General features: G+C 50.7%; 1 protein-coding gene across 1 annotated transcript; it reads right to left on the bottom strand.

The window, feature by feature from the left end:
• Window positions 1–2,517: 2,517 nt before the first annotated feature.
• BATF3 (basic leucine zipper ATF-like transcription factor 3) lies at window positions 2,518–14,148 on the bottom strand. Its single transcript, XM_024133755.2, is given in 3 exon segments — window positions 2,518–2,922; window positions 11,020–11,163; window positions 14,071–14,148. Coding segments are annotated over 3 exon segments (408 nt in total). The 3' UTR covers window positions 2,518–2,736.
• Between the last annotated feature and the right edge of the window lie 4,997 nt (window positions 14,149–19,145).

Here is a 19,145-nt window from a genome sequence, read left to right as displayed (position 1 = left end):
CGAACCCGCGTCCTCTGCATCGGCAGGCGGACTCTCAACCACTGCGCCACCAGGGAAGCCCACGAGTATGGTTTTGAACTTGTTGAGTGAGAAATGCTTGAGACGGCCCTTCAGAGACAAGTGATGGGCAGCTGAATACACAAGTGTGCCCTCTGAAGGGAGAGTGGGGCTCTGGGTACTGATGTGGGAGTTGTCTTATAGGGATAGGTGGTGACTGAGGCCCCAAGAAGAGGAGCCCCTTAATACTGAGAAGCAGGTGAAGAGGGTAGAAGCAACACCAAAGCCAGTGTCACAGGCTGTTAGGAAGTAAAGGAAGATAAAGTCTGAGACATGCCCGTTAGATTTAGCAAAAAAGCGCCTCCTGGGGACCTCCAAGGGGGCAGTTTCAGTGAGGTGGCGGGAGCAGAAGCTAGGCTGTCTTATGGCAGAGGCTGACAGATGTTCAGATGTTCACCTAAGCTCTCTCCTCCAGCTCCTGGGCACGGGGCTGAGTTTCATTTCCCAGCCTCCCTTGTGTCTGGGTGAGGCCATGCGTTTGAGGTCTGGCACAAGGACTGTGCGTGGGAAAGGATGCACTCTCACCTCCAGGATACAGCCCTTCCCCACCATCCTCCATGGACCCTTCCTCCAAGTCTCCCAGTCAGGGTAGAGGATTTAGGGGGACTCCAAGGCCTCGGGGGCCCAGAGCAGCTACATGGAAGGAAACTGGTCCCTGGGTTGTTACCTGGCGCCAGGGGGCTCTGGCCAGTGGGGCTGGTGGGCACGGACTCCCTGGGGTCAGCAGCGGAGTGGGTGAACCGCCAGCTGGACAGCAGTGACCATAGGGGTCGGAGCAGATCAGCAGTCAGACAGCGAGAGGGGTCTGCAAGCCAGAGCCTGGAAATACTGCAGGGCCAGGTGAGCCCCAGCCAGAGTGTAAAATGCTCCCTTCTGGAAAGCGCTGGAGTTGAAAGACAGCAGCAGCAAAATGCCTGCTGGTACAAGACGCATACCTCACGTGTCCATGCTCTCCTCAGCTACATAGGCCCCTGGGGCCCTGGCTCTGAGGCCATCCTTCACAGATGGGCCACTCGCCTGGACTGTGCAGCCCTGGCAGCCTGGTGAGGTGCTGACAGAAGGTCACACCACATTTAGCCACCAGCTGAGCAGGACCCTGGCACGGCGGCAGCCTGACTTTATCAACTACAGTGGGTCAGCCGTCAGATCCCCTGGGGTCTGCTTCTGGTTCTGCTTCTAACTCACAGGTGGCCGTGAGCAATCCCCTCCCCCTTGCCACACGCCTCAACTACAAAGTGAAGGGATGAGACTGGATGATTTTAAAGTCTCTTGTGCTGGGAATTCCCTGGGAGTCCAGTGGTTAGGACTCCACGCTTTCATTGCCAAAGGCCTGGGTTCAATCCCTGGTCGGAGAACTAAGATGCCACAAGCCACGTGGTTAGATAATTCCACCATCCCCCTGAAAGAGCTGTATTCAGGAAGCTTTGGCCTGGTCCTGCCAGCAGGCACAGGCCCTGTCTAACAGCAGCCTTCCAGCGCCTCTGAGCAGGGAAATCTTGCCACCACCAGCCTGCGTGAGTTAGAAGACACCAGGCCAGCCTCCAGTAAGCAGGGGAAGAAAGAGAGAAAAGAGGAAAAAAAGAGGAGGCTGGTGGGGATTAGCCAGTATGAACCCTGGCATGAGGTCAGCAAGTTCTTCACCCCTGGGAAGAGCTGCTTTCTCTTTCTTTTCTCTTTTTTTTAACCATTTACATTTACAACAAAGCACCTTCCCTGCTGTTCCCATTTCTTGTTCCCTTTATGATAGGCTGGCTCCACTTTCCACAACTCCCTTGTTCCAGGAAGAAAGAGAATTGGGAGGGGATGGGGTGTGTTCTCCCATTTTGCTTTTCTTGCTGGGGCCACTTTCAACTTGGCCTGGTTCTGATTTTCCTGAAAGAATAGAGTCGGATGGGACCTTTAAAAGGAAATAGCTCTCCTCTCCTCACCTACCCAAATATTTGCTCGTTTAAATAGGGGACAGATCTCCTCCATTCGAGTGTGATTCAGACTTCTATAAAGTACATTTGTCCCCTGACCCTATGACTACTAATGGAATGGGAGGTGACCCGGGAATACACAGAGCACATGGGAAAACCATCCTGGAGTAGAAAATCTTCCAGGACGGTCCAGCCTGGGTGGGAAAGTTGACCAGGATGGAGGGTCACGCAGCGCATTAGCACACCCCTGCATGACCCAGCTGGGGTGGCGGGGGGGTCCCACCCCAAAGGTGCCTCCTCATCTAGCATGGATGTGACCATGGGGGAGAGGACCAGGAGGAGAAGCAAGACCCAGGAGCTGCAAAACCAACTGAGGAGACAGGAGATGACCTCTTCAGGGAGAGGAAAGGTATCGTGTCTCTAAATTCTAAGAACTTGGCGAAAGGAGAGAAGATAACACCTTTATTCTCCATATGCTAGAGGAAATGATTGTGCTCAACAACGGAACTTACTAGCTGCCAAAGTGGACGCGCAGTGACTCTGGAGGATGGCCTCCCCCGCCTGGATCCACTAAAGGCTCTGAGTCAGGGGCCTGTGAGAGCATCATGCTGACCCTGGGCTGCTGGGGACACAGCCCGGAGCTCCTAAGAGCTGACCCGGCCACAGGCCCCCCCGGTACATGGATGCAGAGGGAAGCCTCTTCCCAGGTGTGAAAAAGACCAACGCTCCTTGCTGGGCAGAGGAGGACCGTCTTTGGGCTTCACCGGGGCAGGCAGCCAGCCACGGGGTCCAGCCGCGGCACCGGCACAAAGTTCACGGGGCAGAGCAGCAGCGGGCACGTCTTCTCGTGCTCCTTCAGCACCTCGCTCAGGTGCTTCAGCTCCTCCGTCAGCTTCCCGATCTCTCTCCGCAGCACTGTGTTTTCTTGCTCCAGGCACTCATACTCCTGGGAAGACAGAAATCCGTCTTCAGCATCGGTTCCGAAACCACGTGCCCTTCCTCTGTCCTCCGGGCAGATCTAACCCCCGGCCACGATGTTCACCTCCTTCCCTGAAATCTTTCTCTTTAACCGTGGCCACCTCCACCACTCAGACTGGTTTGTTCATTTGCTTCACGTCTCTCCCCTCCCACCAGGATGGGGGCCGGGCTTTGTTTTTTGAATCATCTTTATTATCTTATTTATAACTGACATAAAATAAAATGCACCTAATTTTAAGTGTATAATTTGATGAGTTTTCACAAATGTAAACAACTCTGTTGACCAAGACACAGAACATTTCCATCACTCTGAAAAGTTCCCTGATCTCCCTCTGCAGTCAGTGGCCCTCTCCCCACAGCCGCTGATCTGCTTTCTGATGGTTTCTGCTGGGTTCACTGTTACAGCCCCAGCACCTGGAACAGTGCCTGGAACATAACAAATGTTTGTCGAATGCTGAGTAAATGAATGAAAACACCCCTTGCCTTGGCTTTGCTCCAACACTCACCTGTTAAGCTTCCACTATATCGGAGTTTACAGAGGCTTAGAACTGCGGGAGATCAGAGAGCCCTTAGCCCAAACCACACAGTGCAGAAACCTTCCCTATGTAATTCTAGCTCCGACATCCAACTTGTGCTGGACACTCTCTCCTTCAAAGGACAGCTCCTGCTATTTCTGAGCTGCTCTATTAGAAAGCTCCTCTTTGTACTATCCAAAATCATTCTCTCCTTTAAACCCACCCACTGGGCTTGGTTCCACCTATGGAACCACATAGAGTACATGCGATACTTTTTCAACATCACAGTTCTTGAAATGTTAGGAGACGGCCCCATACCACTTCCCCTTAGGTATTCTCTGAGCCCAACTGCTTCAGGTCCTCTGAGTTCCTTGGGTTTTAGGACTTCTGGTTTCTCCACCCTTCGGGAGGCCATTCCCAACACACGTTCCAATTTGCCAGGAGCTCTGAGAAAATGTTCCCAAAACACAATGCACGATTCTGGGGATGGTCCCGCCATTCAGAAGGCAATTGCGTGAGGTAGTCTGCTCTGGGTGGGACCCAGTTGCGCAGCCACCCAGCTCTGGGGATTCTCTCTGAGAATGCAGAGAAGTGCAAGCTTTGTCTGCACCGGCCGCTTCTCTGTTCATACTTGAACTACAACTGATATTTTGGCTTAAGGGTGGGCTTTACATCCACTTCTACTGAATTTCGCCCTGTTTGCTTGGTCATCTGCTAGCCTAGCAAAATCTTTTTGAATATTGATTGTGTCGGCTCCTGGGTTAGTGATACCACACAGCTCTAAGCTGTCCGCTGACTCGATGAAGTAGGTCTTCCTTTTCTTCACCCAACTCATTAATAAGTCCTACAATACTCGGCCACTTGCAGAGCCCCACGGCATACCAATAGAGACCTTCTTAAGGCTGACGATCTTATTTGCATCTTGTTGAAATGTTGTTTTCAATCATTTCTACGTTGATTCATATGGGTAGACTTTGTTGAACCATGCATGCCATGCATTTCCTGAGCTGGGAGCCCAACCTTATTATCTTACCAGTAACTTTTAAGAAATATTACTAAAAAAGTCTGATCTTCTTACAGGCCATGAAGATACATGCAAATTCTCAGCTCTGCCTCTTTGCTAAAGCTGTTCTCCTCAACTGAGCTGCCTTCCTGCTTTTGTGTGGAAGGTCAAGCCCACCACCTCCAGGAAGGCTTCCCAGATCATAGCACCTAACGGAACCACATTTCTCATTACGTGTTCTATTCAGTCTCGTATCACCGTCAATCTTATTTATATTAAGTAAGGTCTCTCCCCAAAGATCAGAAATGTATAGCAACTAGGGGCCTCTGCTACCTTCTCCTGTACCCCTGCCCGACGGGCCCCAGTGCCGACATCTACGAGCTCAGTGACTCCACAACCCTCGCCCTTGGTCTCCTTTTCTTCCCCCCTCCTTCCCTCCCTCCCACTCTAGGCACTCTCCTCCCTCTCAGAACAAGGGCCCCAGAGAGGTTGCACATAGAGGCCATCGGAGCTATCTCTCTGCCTCCTGTCTTTCCCAGGCAGGCTCTCAGGGTCACCCGGAATACTCTCCATGGCAGCGGGCCTCGCCCACCCCGCCACAGGCTGAGCTGGGCCACTTTGGTCCCCTAGTACCCTGGCTGCATTACACCTTCAGCTCTCCTCCAGGCCTACCACCCCCAATGCCCCAGGCTCTCCTCTGGCCTCTGACAGCTCTAGTCCGGGAGTCAGAATTCAGTCTCCCGGTGCAGCAAGAGGCCCTCTGTGGGCAGGAAGGGTCTGGCTGGGAGGAGGGGATGGGGACCTAGGCGTCGTGGGGAGCGCTGCCCGTAGCTAAGGGCTGAGAGAGGCCACAGCTCTGGGTAGTTCGCACAGACGCGCGCGCGCGCGCGCACACACACACACACACACACACACACACACACACACACACACACACTCTCCACCCTGCAACTAGAAATTCTCTTCACCTCCAAGTAAAATGAAGAATACATTTGAATGGTTCCGAAGAGCTAAGATTTTAACTAGATTCCAAAGAACAGAATTCTTCCTGTAGCAGAATATTCCACATGCCTCTGTATAGTTACTGAACGCTGTGGCAAGATGCTTCTGAGCTTCTGAGCTCTCCCTCTGGAAGCCACAGGGGCCATGCTGCCGAAATCCACGGCTCTTCCCGAGCCCCAGCTCAGAAAGGCCACAGAGCTGCCTGTCGCGGGCCTCCAGCAGGCCCCTCGGCTGCCTTCTCCACAGGGACTTTCTCTTCTGGGATTTAAGTTTTACTCATAAATCTGCGGAGGGGCTTTTACTGAGCTGAGGGAATAAAAAGAGAAGAAGTCAAAATCTTCTTCAAGCGAGACCAGTTCCACAAAAATAAAAGAGGGAGCTGAGAGGGGAGGAAGAGGAGGTGAGAACACGGAGTGGGTACAAAGGGGAATGAGTAAAGACCCACTTCAACCTGAGGAGAGATAACCTGGACTTAACGTACGTGATATCGGGCAATGATTCTCAACTGGGCCAGTTCTGGCAGTCCCCGGGGAACATCTGGAGCGGCTGGAGACCGTTTAGGTTGTCACGGCTGGGGAGGGGGCGCTACTGCCTCTAGTGGGTCGAGGCCACGGATGCCGCTCAACGTCCGACAGCGCGCGGGACGCCCCCCACCCCGACGAGGAAATAGCTGAGCCCAAATGTCAGCAGTGCTGAGGTTGAGAAACCCCGGTCTCAGCTTCCAAAGAGAGGTTGATTGAGGAATGAGGTGCCGTCTGGGGGGGCGATGCGGGGTCTAGGATGCCTTTGAAGCAAAGACTGGTAGAGAAGCTAATGTGGGTACCAGGGACCAGAGATTATAACTAAGGTGGGAAGGCAGTGAGGGGAAGGAAAAGGCCATCAGGAGGACACAGACCCCATTTCACAAGCGAGGCAACTGAAACTCAGAGGTACGGTGACTTTTCTGAGGTCATGCAGACTTGGGGCCTGATCCCTGACTTCAAGGTCAACTGCAACTCTCAGGCAATGACGGCGATTCTGCCTTCGCTTGGCAGTGTCTGGGCCCAAATTTCCCCCCGTGGCGGTTACCAGCAGTAAAGGGCTACGGGAGCTCAGGATTTTACCATAAGTCTATTTCCAAGCCTTAAGCTCATATACTTCCCAGCAGAAAAACTGTGTCACCAGCAAGGGCTGTACAAATTAGTGTCATCATCAGTTTCTAAACCCAGTGAGGACTGACATGAAGGATTCTCTTAGAGTATGCAATATCTGAAAGCACCAGGGCAACACGTACCACTACCATGTTGCCCAAGAAAGTTGTCAGTTTGTGACATTTGGGGCTCCTGAGGACGGCATCGCTGCCTTCCTTTTCTGACTCAAAGTTCTTTCTCAGTCTTACACCTTTGGGTGCCTTGCTTGAACCAGTGTGACCCACTTCTGAGACACTTTCAACTGGGCTTAGAGACCTGGACTGTTTTCTTGGGTTCCCATTTGTGAAGCTGGACCCGGGCCATGTGCCTAATATTCAGAGATGAATACGGGTCAAAGTCTCCATGAGAAGGGTAAGTGCCTTGAAGGGAAGACTCGAAAGCCACAGTGAACAGCGAGGTGCACAGATACACACCAGGAACTGCCTCTCATCACCGTGGGGTGACTTTTGGCAGCCACCACCCTGAGGGGGAAACTCAGACATCTCTGAAGAGTGACCCCAGTCTCTCTCTGGCTTGGCCTGCTCAGGTTGTCCTCACGCCCTGCCCTCCAAGGGGGTTCTGCCCCGATGGATAGTCCCCTGGCTTGGGGGATGGAGAGCTGGGGAAGGAAGAAGGCAGCCGAGAGACTTGTAACAGCTGGGACTGGAGGAGGTTTTTCTGGATGTTGGAGGTGAGAGAGGCTCAAGAACTAAGTGGGCAGGAGAGGAAGGTGGGAATTTTAAACACGTCTGGCTCTAAATATTCCCCTTCATGGTGTTCAGGAAAGGCAAATAAAGAGCTCGAGTTACTTGGAGATATTTAGCAATGCTATCCCACAGTATAGGAGAGAGGAATTTATGGGGTAAGGGCTTTACTCAAAGCCCTTTTTTTTTTAAACATCTTTATTGGAGTATAATTGCTTTACAATGGTGTGTTAGTTTCTGCTGTATGACAAAGTAAATCAGCTATATGTATACATATATCCCCATATCTCTTCCCTCTTGCGTCTCCCTCCCACCCTCCCTATCCCACCCCTCTAGGTGGTCACAAAGCACCGAGCTGATCTCCCTGCACTGTGCGGCTGTTTCCCACTAGCTATCTATTTTACATTTACTCAAAGCCCTTATGGTGGGCTCAGCTCCCCAGGGAGTAGTGGGCAGTCGTGGCTATCAGGTGGCAGTTTTCTGTGCCCTTCGGTGTCTCCCAATGAGCTGGCCTCATTCCAAGTCTGAGGAGGAGGTTTCCATGCACTGTGTCTGGCTCTTACTTTTCCCAACCTAGATGTGTCCTGGGAGCCCCAGGGAGCCTGAGGGGCTTTCAGCTGTGACCCAAAGCAGTGTGCTAAGTCCTCTGCCTGCAGCTCACTGGAGCCCAGTAAAATTATTCATCACCACATTTTTTAACCAGACATCCCACTCTCAACATGTAGATGTTTTTCAAAATTTAAAAACTAGTCATCAAAGTGACTGCTGACACCAGTGACCAATGACACTTGTGTGTAGCTAGTGACGGTAAAGGGTGGACTTCCGCTTTGGGGCCTGTGTATGGATGGAACCACTGTCCTGGCCTCCTCGATACTGTGTTTCCCAACAAAACTGGCCTTGCTGAGATGATCTGCCGGTGGCGCAGGACCCTAATACATTCTCGTAGCTCCACAGAGAAAGAGGAGAAGAGCGTGTTCTTCTGTGGAGGGACTGGGTTTCAGATCAGTCGGCCCCCTTCTGGAAAGGGCAACTGGCACAGTTATGTTTATGGACAGCAGAACAAGATAAGAATCCTATGAAGGGCCCTCCACCCACTGTTCTAAGAGGGATTAGGCAGGAGTAAATGCGGCAAATCACCCCTAAACTTCCCGGACATCTAGTTCATTTCATTATCAAATCCAACAATGACAGAAATTGAGAGAGACCCATCTTTTTTTGACACTGTAGTAAAGTATTTATGTTTGTGGTAGGCAGAATAATGCCAACCCCCATGATGTTTACATCCAATCTCTGGAACCTGTGAATATGTTACCTTACATGGCAAAAGGGACTTTGCAGATGTGACTAAGTTGAATATCTTAAAAGAGGGAGATTATCCCAGCTTATGCAGGTGAGCCCAATGTAATCATGAGAGTATTAGGGAAAGAGGAAGCAGAGAAGGAGATGTAACAACAGAAACGGTGTCAGAGTGATGCAGGATGAGAAGGACTCCACTGGCCAGTGCTGGCTTTGAAAATGGAAGGGGACCAACAAGCCAAGGAATACAGAAGCCTCTAGAAGCTGGAAAAGGCAAGAAACGGATTCCTCTGCAGAGCCTCCAGAAGGAATGCAGCCCTGTTGACACCTTGACTTTAGCCCAGTGAGACCCATTTCATATGCCTGACCTCCAAAACTGTGAGATAAAATAGATCTGTGTTGTTTTAAGTCACCAAATTTGTCATAATTTGTTACAGCAGCCATAGGAAATGAATATACTTTCCTTGAGACTCCTATGCCTCCCAAGGACAGGAATGAGATCTTAATCCTCTCCTTGTGACCCAGGGGCAATGCCTTGCCTGCAGTGGTTCTTGATAAATATTTGTTGAACCAATCTACTCGACCCTGCTCCACGAAAGATCTTGTCCAAGTCATTTAGTCACCTCCACACACATAATCACTTGGGATTTAAAACCAAGTGTTCTCTAGTGTGTTTTGATATTGATGCATCTGGCTCCAACTAGAAGTTCCTCGAGAGGAAGGGCCCTGCTGGCACATGTGTTCTGAATATAGGGCCTTGCACTGACCAAGCCACAAGTCCCCTCTGGGGGTTATTTGGTACCATGAAGCTAGAACCAGGCTTGCTTCAGGAGCAAGGAGGAGGGAAGAAGGGAGGCAAAGGGCATCCCAATTCCTCTGTGGAAATTTTACAGAACTCTCATCCCGGCTGGGACGGACCTTCCCTGACCCTGGTCTGAAGATCCTAGTCTCTTTCTACAGCCCAGACTTCCTACTTTCAAGAAAGAACGTAACATTTATCATCTATGGCCCTCTGTGAATTTATATCAGTGGGTCACCTCTCCCTGGAGCCTGTGCATTCTAAATCTGTTCTCTGCTCAGTGTGAAGGGGTTTTTAGAGACTGTCATTTCCCCCTCATAACACCTCAGAGTCTCCTGTGCTATCAATGCCCCTCAGACTGGCCTTGCGGAGACAATCTATGGCCAGAAAGTGTGGCAGGAGAGAGCTGAACTAAAACCCTTAATATTCACACCAGCCCTGTGCAAAGACAAGAGCATGGGAATGCCAGCAATTCCTTGGACGGATCCTGGGATGCCTTCGACGTCAGTTCCCATGTCCTGACTGTGAGATTATGTGGGATTATGCACAAGGATAGAGGAAAATGGAAGAGTTTAGAATAAACCTCAGGTTCCTGATTTGGGTGATAAGACAGATGGTTAGTTAGCTCCATTAACTACAATTTGATGACAGTGAGAAGAGAAAGTCTCAGGGTGAACAGACACGCTATCATGGTCATGCTGCAGCTGAGGAGCCTGTGGCGACCCATCTGGAGGCATCTAAGCAGACACTGGAGATGTGGGGTGAGGGCCAGAGGTCTTGGAGTGATCGATGCCTACCTGAGAGTAAGTGACGTTGGGAGCTGACGTTGGCAGAACAGGTTAATAGATTAAATCATCCAGGGTGAGAAGAAAAAAGGGCAGAGTCTGAAAGCCTGGTCAACACCAACATTTAAGAAAACAGACAGAGGTAGAAAAGTGAACAAAGAAACTAAGAAAAAAGTGGTGAAGAGGGTCAGGAGAAATAGGAAATGTGGTCTTTTAGAAGCTAAAGACCTTGGAAGAAGGTTTCAAGAAGGCGAGGATCATTGGTGTCAGAGGAGCCAGCAAGGTGAAGGATGAGGGGACTAGAAAGGGGCCCCTGGACCGGGCAGTGCCAGGGCACTAGTGGCCTCAGCGGAGCAGCATCTGTAGGAAGTGTGCATGTGTGTGTGTGCATGTATGTGTGTTGCGGGAGCAGAAACGATACCACGGAGGACCGGGGAATAAACAGGAACTGAGGACATGGAGACAGCAGGTCTCTTTTTAATAAGCAGGGAAATAAAAGAGGGAAAGAAAAGAAATGGGGCGCTAGCTTGAAAGGGAATCAGGATCAAAAGGTGGGTTCTTTATTTTATACTAAAGGAAACTTGAGTGTGAGATGCAACCAGCGAGGGAGAAATGAAGACACCAGTGAGTGAAGACTCAGAACACCGGGCTGGAAGGACACAGCAGAATTAGACGTGCATGTGGCCGAACTGGTGATGACCAGGGTGTGACCTTAGGTCCACCACAGTGCAAGGGTGGAGGATGACTCCTTGTCATGGCCCTTGCATGGCTCTGCCCTAACCACACTCTCACCTCATGGAGTTTGTCAGCCTTCTGGGTCTGCTTCTTCCGGCTTCTCTGAGCAGCAACTCGGTTTTTTTCCCTCCTTCGGACCTTCCTGTCATCATCCTCAGGGCTCTGGGGGGGAAGGTTTGGTCAGGTGTGATCCTGAGGCCCCTTGCCTCACCTTCCCTGCCCTCTCTCTTCACCCAGCATTGCTTATGAAGCATCACCATTCTCTTTGCGGCCACAGCAGTGCTTGCCGCTACATCAGTGGGGTAACAGTGGCCCCGCGTTCAGGAGCACTCACCATGCGCTATGACTGTGCTAGCTGTTAACCCCTGTCGCCACCCTGAGAAATATGTGGTGGGACCGCCATCTAAAAGATGAGGAATAAGAAACTCAGAGATGCTGAGGAACTTGCTCCAGGTATCACAGCTAGTAGCGGGGCGAACGGGAAGTGGAACTCAGGTCTGCTGGACTCCAAACCAACGTTCTCAAACCTCTCCCCTGCAGGGCATGTGCCTGGAAGAGGTGTGGTGTTGGTGCCCGTCTGAGGACGGGAAAGGCAGAAGGCGGCTGCTATCTGGGACTTGCCGTGGGCCGGGGCTTCCGCCACCACACGCAAACAGGTACTTTTGATACTGTGTACAAATCACCATGACGCTGATAACTAACTGCAACCACGTAACTCTCCCAACATACCACGTGATCCTGAACGCCACAACAATAGGTTCCTTTGAACAATGTCTGACTGACGTTTTGTTTCACACACAGGTCAGGGCGAATGAGAAAGCAAATTTATGATGTGTCTTGAAAGCTCTTGGCTGTATATGAGATTTAAGCAAACTTGGTCAAATCCTTCAGGAGTTACCCTGAAACAGGCAGGCAGAAAAATCCACCTACCATGGTAAAAACACTTCATCCAGTTACAGAAAACATGGAGAAGTGGGGCGGTATTTGCTTTCCAGAACTCTATGAGAAGACACCTGGAAAATACTACCTTTAAAGAGTTTAAAGGCCAAGAGATTAGTGGGATACAAACACAGGAACGCTACTCAATTATTACTATTAATGGAAAGCAAATATTGATAACATAAAATAATGGATGTTTTCAGTTATCATTTTATCTGGTCTAATATTCCAAATAAGAAAAGACCCATATGGGCTTCCCTGGTGGCGCAGTGGTTGAGAGTCCGCCTGCCGATGCAGGGGACACGGGTTCGTGCCCCGGTCCGGGAAGATCCCACGTGCCGCGGAGCGGCTGGGCCCGTGAGCCATGGCCGCTGAGCCTGCGCGTCCGGAGCCTGTGCTCCGCAACGGGAGAGGCCACAACAGTGAGAGGCCCGCGTACCGCAAAAAAAAAAAAAAAAAAAAGAAAGAAAGAAAAGACCCATATCACCTCCCCAAGTTACAGCAGGTAAAGAATTTTCAGCATATGCAAGAATATAAAGCTATGAAAGGACAAGAAGAAAGAACATAACAAATAGAAGCGGACTGGAGGCAGTGCTTAAGGGAACAGGCATAAAATGTTAAAATGTAGTCTTTTAGAGGTAAAGAAGTCTTGGTAGATGTAACCGGAACACAACGGCGAGTGCAGCAGACAGAACTTTCAGCTTTAGAAGTACACAGTTCCTAGTTTTGTCTCTTATTATCAATATGGTCTTGGGTAAATGACTTAAACTCTCTGATTTTTCCATTTTCTCATTTGTTGTGTGATTCATTCACTCTTTCAGTAAGTATTAACTGAGTACCTGCCATGTGCCAGGCACTGTCCTGGGCACTAGAGACACACGCCCTCAACAAGTGGTCAATAATCTCTGCAATGATCATCCTAGCAGCCCCATGCTTGGGGCTGCATAGGATAAAATGAGATTTTATCCCAAAGCTACCAGCGCATGGTATGCCCTCAATAATCTCTGTTAAGGCTGCTGTTATTTTTTATTGAGTCGCCAATAGTGCCTGTCACCAAATCATGCCTCTCTGTTCATCCTCAGAAATTCATAGGGCACATGAAGCAGTCTGCATTCTGCCCTGTAGGAGCAGACCCTCCAAACTGGATTTATCACCTATCATATTGTCATACCTGACAACCAGCGGAAACATTTAATCAAGATGGAAAGAGGGGAGCAAACTGTTGAGATAGTCATATATTATTAACCTCATCTCCATTAGTTCTCATAAATATCATGAGAAGTTGATATTGTTATATTGATTTTACACGTGGGGAAATTGAGGCTCAGAGAGGTTGAGCAAATTGCCCAAGGCTACTCAGCCAGTGTGTGGCAAAGCCCAGGCCTAAACTCAGATGTGTGGCTCTCTAGCGTCACCCGATGACATTCTGTGCCAGGCACCGAATTGAGAAGAAGGGCATAACCATGAAAAGACTCAGTCCTAAAGCAGCAGGGCGGGAAGTTCTCATACTGCAGTCCCTGTGGGCGACTTTGTGTCAGTTTCCCCAGTACGCGGTCGTAAACGTGGCGGTGGACAGCGCACAGGACCGAGCGCCGGCCAAGGGCTTTCCACCAGTTCTGAGAGTGCAGTCCGCCTACTTCTGGCCCCTACCTCGCACCGCTAGGCCATTCGGGAGGCAGCCGGTAGATGTTGGGAGTGCCCGGGCGCGAGTTTCCCCTTGTAGCGGAATTTCCTCTCTCCACACCTTGGCCCCCGCTCGGAGCGGCGGGGGAAGGACCGTTCCGGCGGTGGGGTGGCAGCCGGCGGCGGTGCACGGATGGCGACGCCCAAGGCAGTGGGGAACCCACGTGCGGGGGAGCGTGGCCAGTGCCCAGCCCTACCAGGCGACGGCGCCCTCTGGCCTCTCCCCCTCCCAGGCTCAGGAGCCCAGTCACCATCCCGGACGCCCCGAGCACCGTGCGTGCGCGGGGGCTGCAGGGCAGAGGCGCACGCCAGGGTCCCTGGCCCGCCCCCGCGGCCCCCACACCGCTCGCGTCTAGCTCCCGCAGCGCCCTCCACCCTTGCACTCAGTGGTCACCACCCGGGAGCCCCAGCACCCACCTCCTCGCGCCCCCAGGCGCGCCCACCCCCGCATCGCCCGCGGTCCTCCCCGAGCCTCTAGTTCACTACCTGCGGCTGCGCCTGGTTCCCCGGCGCCGCGAAGCTCCTCTGCAGGACGCTGTCGGCGGCCAGGAGCCCTTGCGACATGCCGCGCGCTTCTCCGGCCCGGCCCGCCCCGCCGCGCAGCCTAGCGGAGGAGCGGCCGCCCGGCCCGGCGCGCCCTGCTCGCGGGGAGCTGCCTACCGGCTCTCTCCCGCCACCGGCATCCCCGCGCCCCAGCACCTGCCGGCCGCCGCCTCTGCCGCGCCCCCTCGGGCTTCCCGCTTTCCCGGCTCCAGCGCCCGCTGCGCAACGCCCGGGTTTCCCCACCCCCCAGTCCGAGCCCGCCGTCCTTCCCGTCCCAAAGTCCGCCCCGCCCCCCCCTTCTCCCCCCCCCCCCTCCTTTCCTCCTCTCCCCGCCCTCTCGCCGCACCTCGGGGTCCCAAATACCACCCCTGTCGCGGCTTTCCGCTGGGGCCTCACTCTTCGTGGAAGTCACGTGGTGACTCCGAAACCCGGGAGGGAGCGCGAAGCCCACCCACAAGAAGCGAGGCTGGGCAGGTGGGGGTCGAGGAGGTGCGGCGCAGCTTCTGGGGGTCTCTCGGCCGCTCTCGGAGAACTCGGGTTTAGAAACACAAGTGGGTGGTTTGGGGTTGGTGTTCTTTTCCCGGTCCCATCACGGCATCTTCCTGCGCATCGGCCCCGCCTTCCCCCAGCGCAGGGGTCACAGTCTCGGGGGACTTTCTCCGCCGCGATCAGTCACGCGGGCGCCCCTCTCGCTCCTTCCGCGGCCCCCGGCTGCCCTGCCCGGGAGGCGCAGGCCCGGGGAGGGGACAGCGGCTTTACCGAGTCCCACTAAGCACCCTGAGAGCCACGGGGCACTCCAGGGCCTTTCTGAGGGGAGCACCTACTCCAGTCTTCGCGGGGCTGTGGGAGGGAGCCAGGCGGGGCGGCCCCGAGGGTGAATTCACTCAGTGGAGGCTGGCGAGGAAGAGGTTGTCCTGGAGATTAACAGTGGCTGGGCTTCCCCGAGAGCCAAGCTGGCACGGTGGACGTCGCTGTTTAACAGGTTCGGGGATCTGGACTCTCCGTGCTAACGTTAAATGGACCAGATCCTTTTTCTTTCTCAAGATTAAAGTGGCAGATGCTCTGCCAACAGGTTAAGATGCGTGACTTCTTCATGCCAAACAGGACGAGATAGAGGTCCTGAGGCGCGTTCCCTCCACCTGCCTGCCAGTTAAAACATGCAAGGTGAAGCGTTGTTGTACATGGTCCCAGCAGAGAAAAAACAAGTGGTTATGGGTTTGCGGTCTGCTTACTGTGAGCACCGGGAAGGAAAGATAACCGCGAACCTGGGTGGGCGGGTGGGAACCAGAACCAGGAGGTCAGACGTGCCTTCCTTCCGAGTGTAGTCGCTTAAGCTTTCAGGCTCCAGGCTCTTGGGCAGCAGTGGGGATGGGGGTGGGGGGGAGTGGGGGCGGGCACTTCTGACTCCCAGTCTAGTGCACGTGGCTCTCCGCCAGGATTAAGACCCTTGCAAAAGCTTTGAGATGCAGCCTGGCAGAGGGCAGGGAAGCAAGTGGAGAGTCTTCTCTGTGTGTGCAGGGGCTTCGACCAACTGAGAGGAGGGTAGAGGTGCGCGGCGGCGGCGGCGGCGGCGGGAGGATAGAGGACGGGCACAGCCCTTCACAGGGACAGTGCCGCACCCCACACCATTAAGGCTGCACAGCGGAGCCATCTCTACATCTACCTAGATTTCTCTTCTCATCTCCCTTTTATCCTTTTCTTCTCACAGCATAACTCATGGTTGTCCTGGGGCTATTATTCTGCCTCTTACACAGGCACACACAATGTGCCTAACACAGGCTCCATGCACGAATGATTAGTAAATGTACTGCTGTAGGTCAACTGAGAGCCCTCATTCTTGGAAACTTAGCAGGACTCTAACAAGATAGGAAAACCTCTGGGTCAAGTGGTCTTTAATTTTTAGAAATGCAGTCATTCCCCAATATAGGGAAGGGACGAGCAAGGTGAAAACGCAAGGACATTTAGGGGCACTCCCACACTTCATTCTGGTTATTGCTCCTTTTCTGTTCTCACTGAACCACACTACATCCTAAGTCCTTTGGGACTATACCTTCCTCCCCTTTCCCCAGGGAGCCTGGAATCCTGCCCCAGCACACAAGAACTCTACATACAGGCATAGACCTACTGTCTCAGTTATTCAAGGGTTTTTTCAAGTGAATTTAAAGGAAGAGTGTTGCTTAACTAGTGAGCATTTAAGAAACAGATTAATTTGACCTGCATATCATTTACGTCAAAATGGATGAATGAAATAATTAGATATAGAAAATAAAATCAGGAAGATAAAGCAGAACTAAATCCTTTATCAAAGCACTGGGGATAAGACAAAGTGGAGAGAATATTCTAAGATGACAGGTGATAGGAAAAACCACATTGATAAAGATCTGAACTGTATAACAATGTTAAATTGCTTCAGATGACAGTATAACAAGTAAATTTAAACCAATAGCTGGGGGAAAATATTCACAATAAATATGGAAAAGGGTTAAAATCTCTATTATATATACAGCACATGAAAAGGAATAAGAAAAATATTAAGACAACCTCCCAAAGTTAAACCGAGCAATTGACAGGAACTGGCATTTCCCAACAGAGAAAACAATCAAGGAAAATAGATATAGGAAAAATACGTATTAAAATAAGAAACATTTTATACTATTAAATTAGCAACAGAAAAAGTTGTGAGAGTGTGGTGAAATTGGTACTCTCATACTTCACGGGGATCATTGTAAATTGGTACAAAACACTGGGAAGCAATTTTATTGTAATTTTTAAGAAACATGCAAGACATCACTTTTGACTTAGTTTTCCCCAGAAAACTTCTAGAAAATCAAGTTCGTTGAAAGTATTAAAGAGAAAAATACTGTATGAACTAAAAGTTCATAATAATATTTTGAGTGAAAAACTGTAAGCAACATATATGTCCAATTATAGGTGAACAGTTAAATAAAGTATGTTATAACCATGGGATAGAATATTATGCATCTTTAAAATTACAAGCATGTAGAGAAATTGGCTACATGGAAGATTTATTTGATATGAGGTAAAGTGAAGGAAAAATTCAGGGTACAGAAGGTACAAGTATGACACATATGTAAAAATATATGGGGACTTCCCTGGTGGCGCAGTGGTTAAGAGTCCGCCTGCCAACGCAGGGGACACAGGTTCGAGCCCTGCTCTGGGAAGATCCCATGTGCCGTGGAGCAACTAAGCCCGTGAGCCACAACTACTGAAGCCTGCGCGCCTAGATACCATGCTTTTCGCAACAAGAGAAGCCACCACAATGAGAAGGCTGCGGACTGCAATGAAAAGTAGCCCCCGCTCACCACAACTAGAGAAAGCCCATGTGTAGCAACAAAGACCCAACACAGCCAAAAATAAATAAATAAATTTATTTTTTTTAAATATGTGCATAACACTACTTTACTGTATGCTTAAAATGGCTAAGATGGTACATTTTATGTTGCATGTTTTTTACCATGATGAAAAAGTGTATGCATGAGAGAAAAAATTGGAAGGGAATATACCAAAGTTCTAGCTTTTCTTTTGTGGTGGTGGGATTATGAATACTTTTACTTGTCTCTTTTAAACTTTTTGGAAAAAGTTTTATTATGTTAACAACTTAAAATATTTTATATTTACAAGTGATATTATCTCCCCTGGCCCTAAGCTCATTTGTCACAGCAGAATGCCAAAACCCTCTGAATAAGTGGGAGGCTCTAATAACAGCCTGTTTTCTTGCTTTTCTGTGATATTTTCTGGTTCATTTTATTCGAAGTCAGGAGGAGAAAGAAAAATGAAAAGGAAGAAAAGATAAACAAGAACAAACATTTCAAGTGTCTCCTTTTCTTCTTTTCTTTTTATTTGTATTTTTTCCTTTGAAATGAGAAGAAAAATTATATGATTTGGCAATTTCCTATTACTACCGCAGTGACTCTGGATTACATTTTGGGGAACAAGGGGAGGAGGTGCAGGAGATTTATAAATCAGTGATCAAATCCTCTGGTGATTCACTTCACAAGAAAACAGTTCTATATAAAAACAAGCTGCTCAAATGCTAGAAAACCCTGCCACTATGTCATCTTTGCTCTTCTCTTTTAGGGAAACTGGACTTCCAGTAACTATACTTTCACTGATCTCTCTCAGAAGGTGGACCTGCAGGCTGCTGGTGGGGCTAGAGAAAGGAACATTTAAGGCAGAGACCCCTGTGTTTACCAGAAAACAGTCATTATGTCAGGCACTGCTCCAGGCACTGGGTACAGCAGTGGACAAAACAAAGATCCACACCTTAAGGAGCTCACATTCTAGAGGAGGGAGACAGACAATAAGCAAAACACAGATACTGCAAACTCTGACTGTGCCAACAGAAACTCAGAGGCCCTTTTAACCTGGTTAAAGAGAAGCTCAAGAGAAAGTGAAACAGCTCCCATTCCTTGTGGGAGAAGGCTCCAGGCCAGCCGTGTGGCTGACAGGGTCTTGGTGTTCTGGCCGGGTGTCAGGCCTGTGTCTCTGAGGTGGGAGAGCCGAGTTCAGGACATTGGTCCACCAGAGAACTCCCGGCCCCACGTAATATCAAACAGCAAAAGCTCTCCCAGAGACCTCCATCTCAACGGTAAGACCCAGCTCCACTGAACGGCCAGCAAGCTACAGTGCTGGACACCCTATGCCAAACAACTAGCAAGACAGAAACACAACCCCACCCATTAGCAGAGAGGCTGTCGAAAATCATAATAAGGTCACAGACACCCCCAAAAGACACCACCGGATGCAGTCCTGCCCACCAGAAAGACAAGATCCAGCTTTATCCACCAGAACACAGGCACCAGTCCCCTCCACCAGGAAGCCTACACAAGCCACTGAACCAACCTCACCCACGGGGGGCAGACACCAAAAACAACGGGAACGACGAACCTGCAGCCTGTGAAATGGAGACCCCAAACACAGGAAGTTAAGCAAAATGAGAAGACAGAGAAACACAAAGCAGATGAAGGAGCAAGGTAAAAACCCACCAAACCAAACAA

Source organism: Physeter macrocephalus, chromosome 4 (assembly GCF_002837175.3).
Source record: "Physeter macrocephalus isolate SW-GA chromosome 4, ASM283717v5, whole genome shotgun sequence".
NCBI lineage: Eukaryota > Metazoa > Chordata > Mammalia > Artiodactyla > Physeteridae > Physeter > Physeter macrocephalus.
This window is presented reverse-complemented; position numbering and strand designations above follow the sequence as displayed.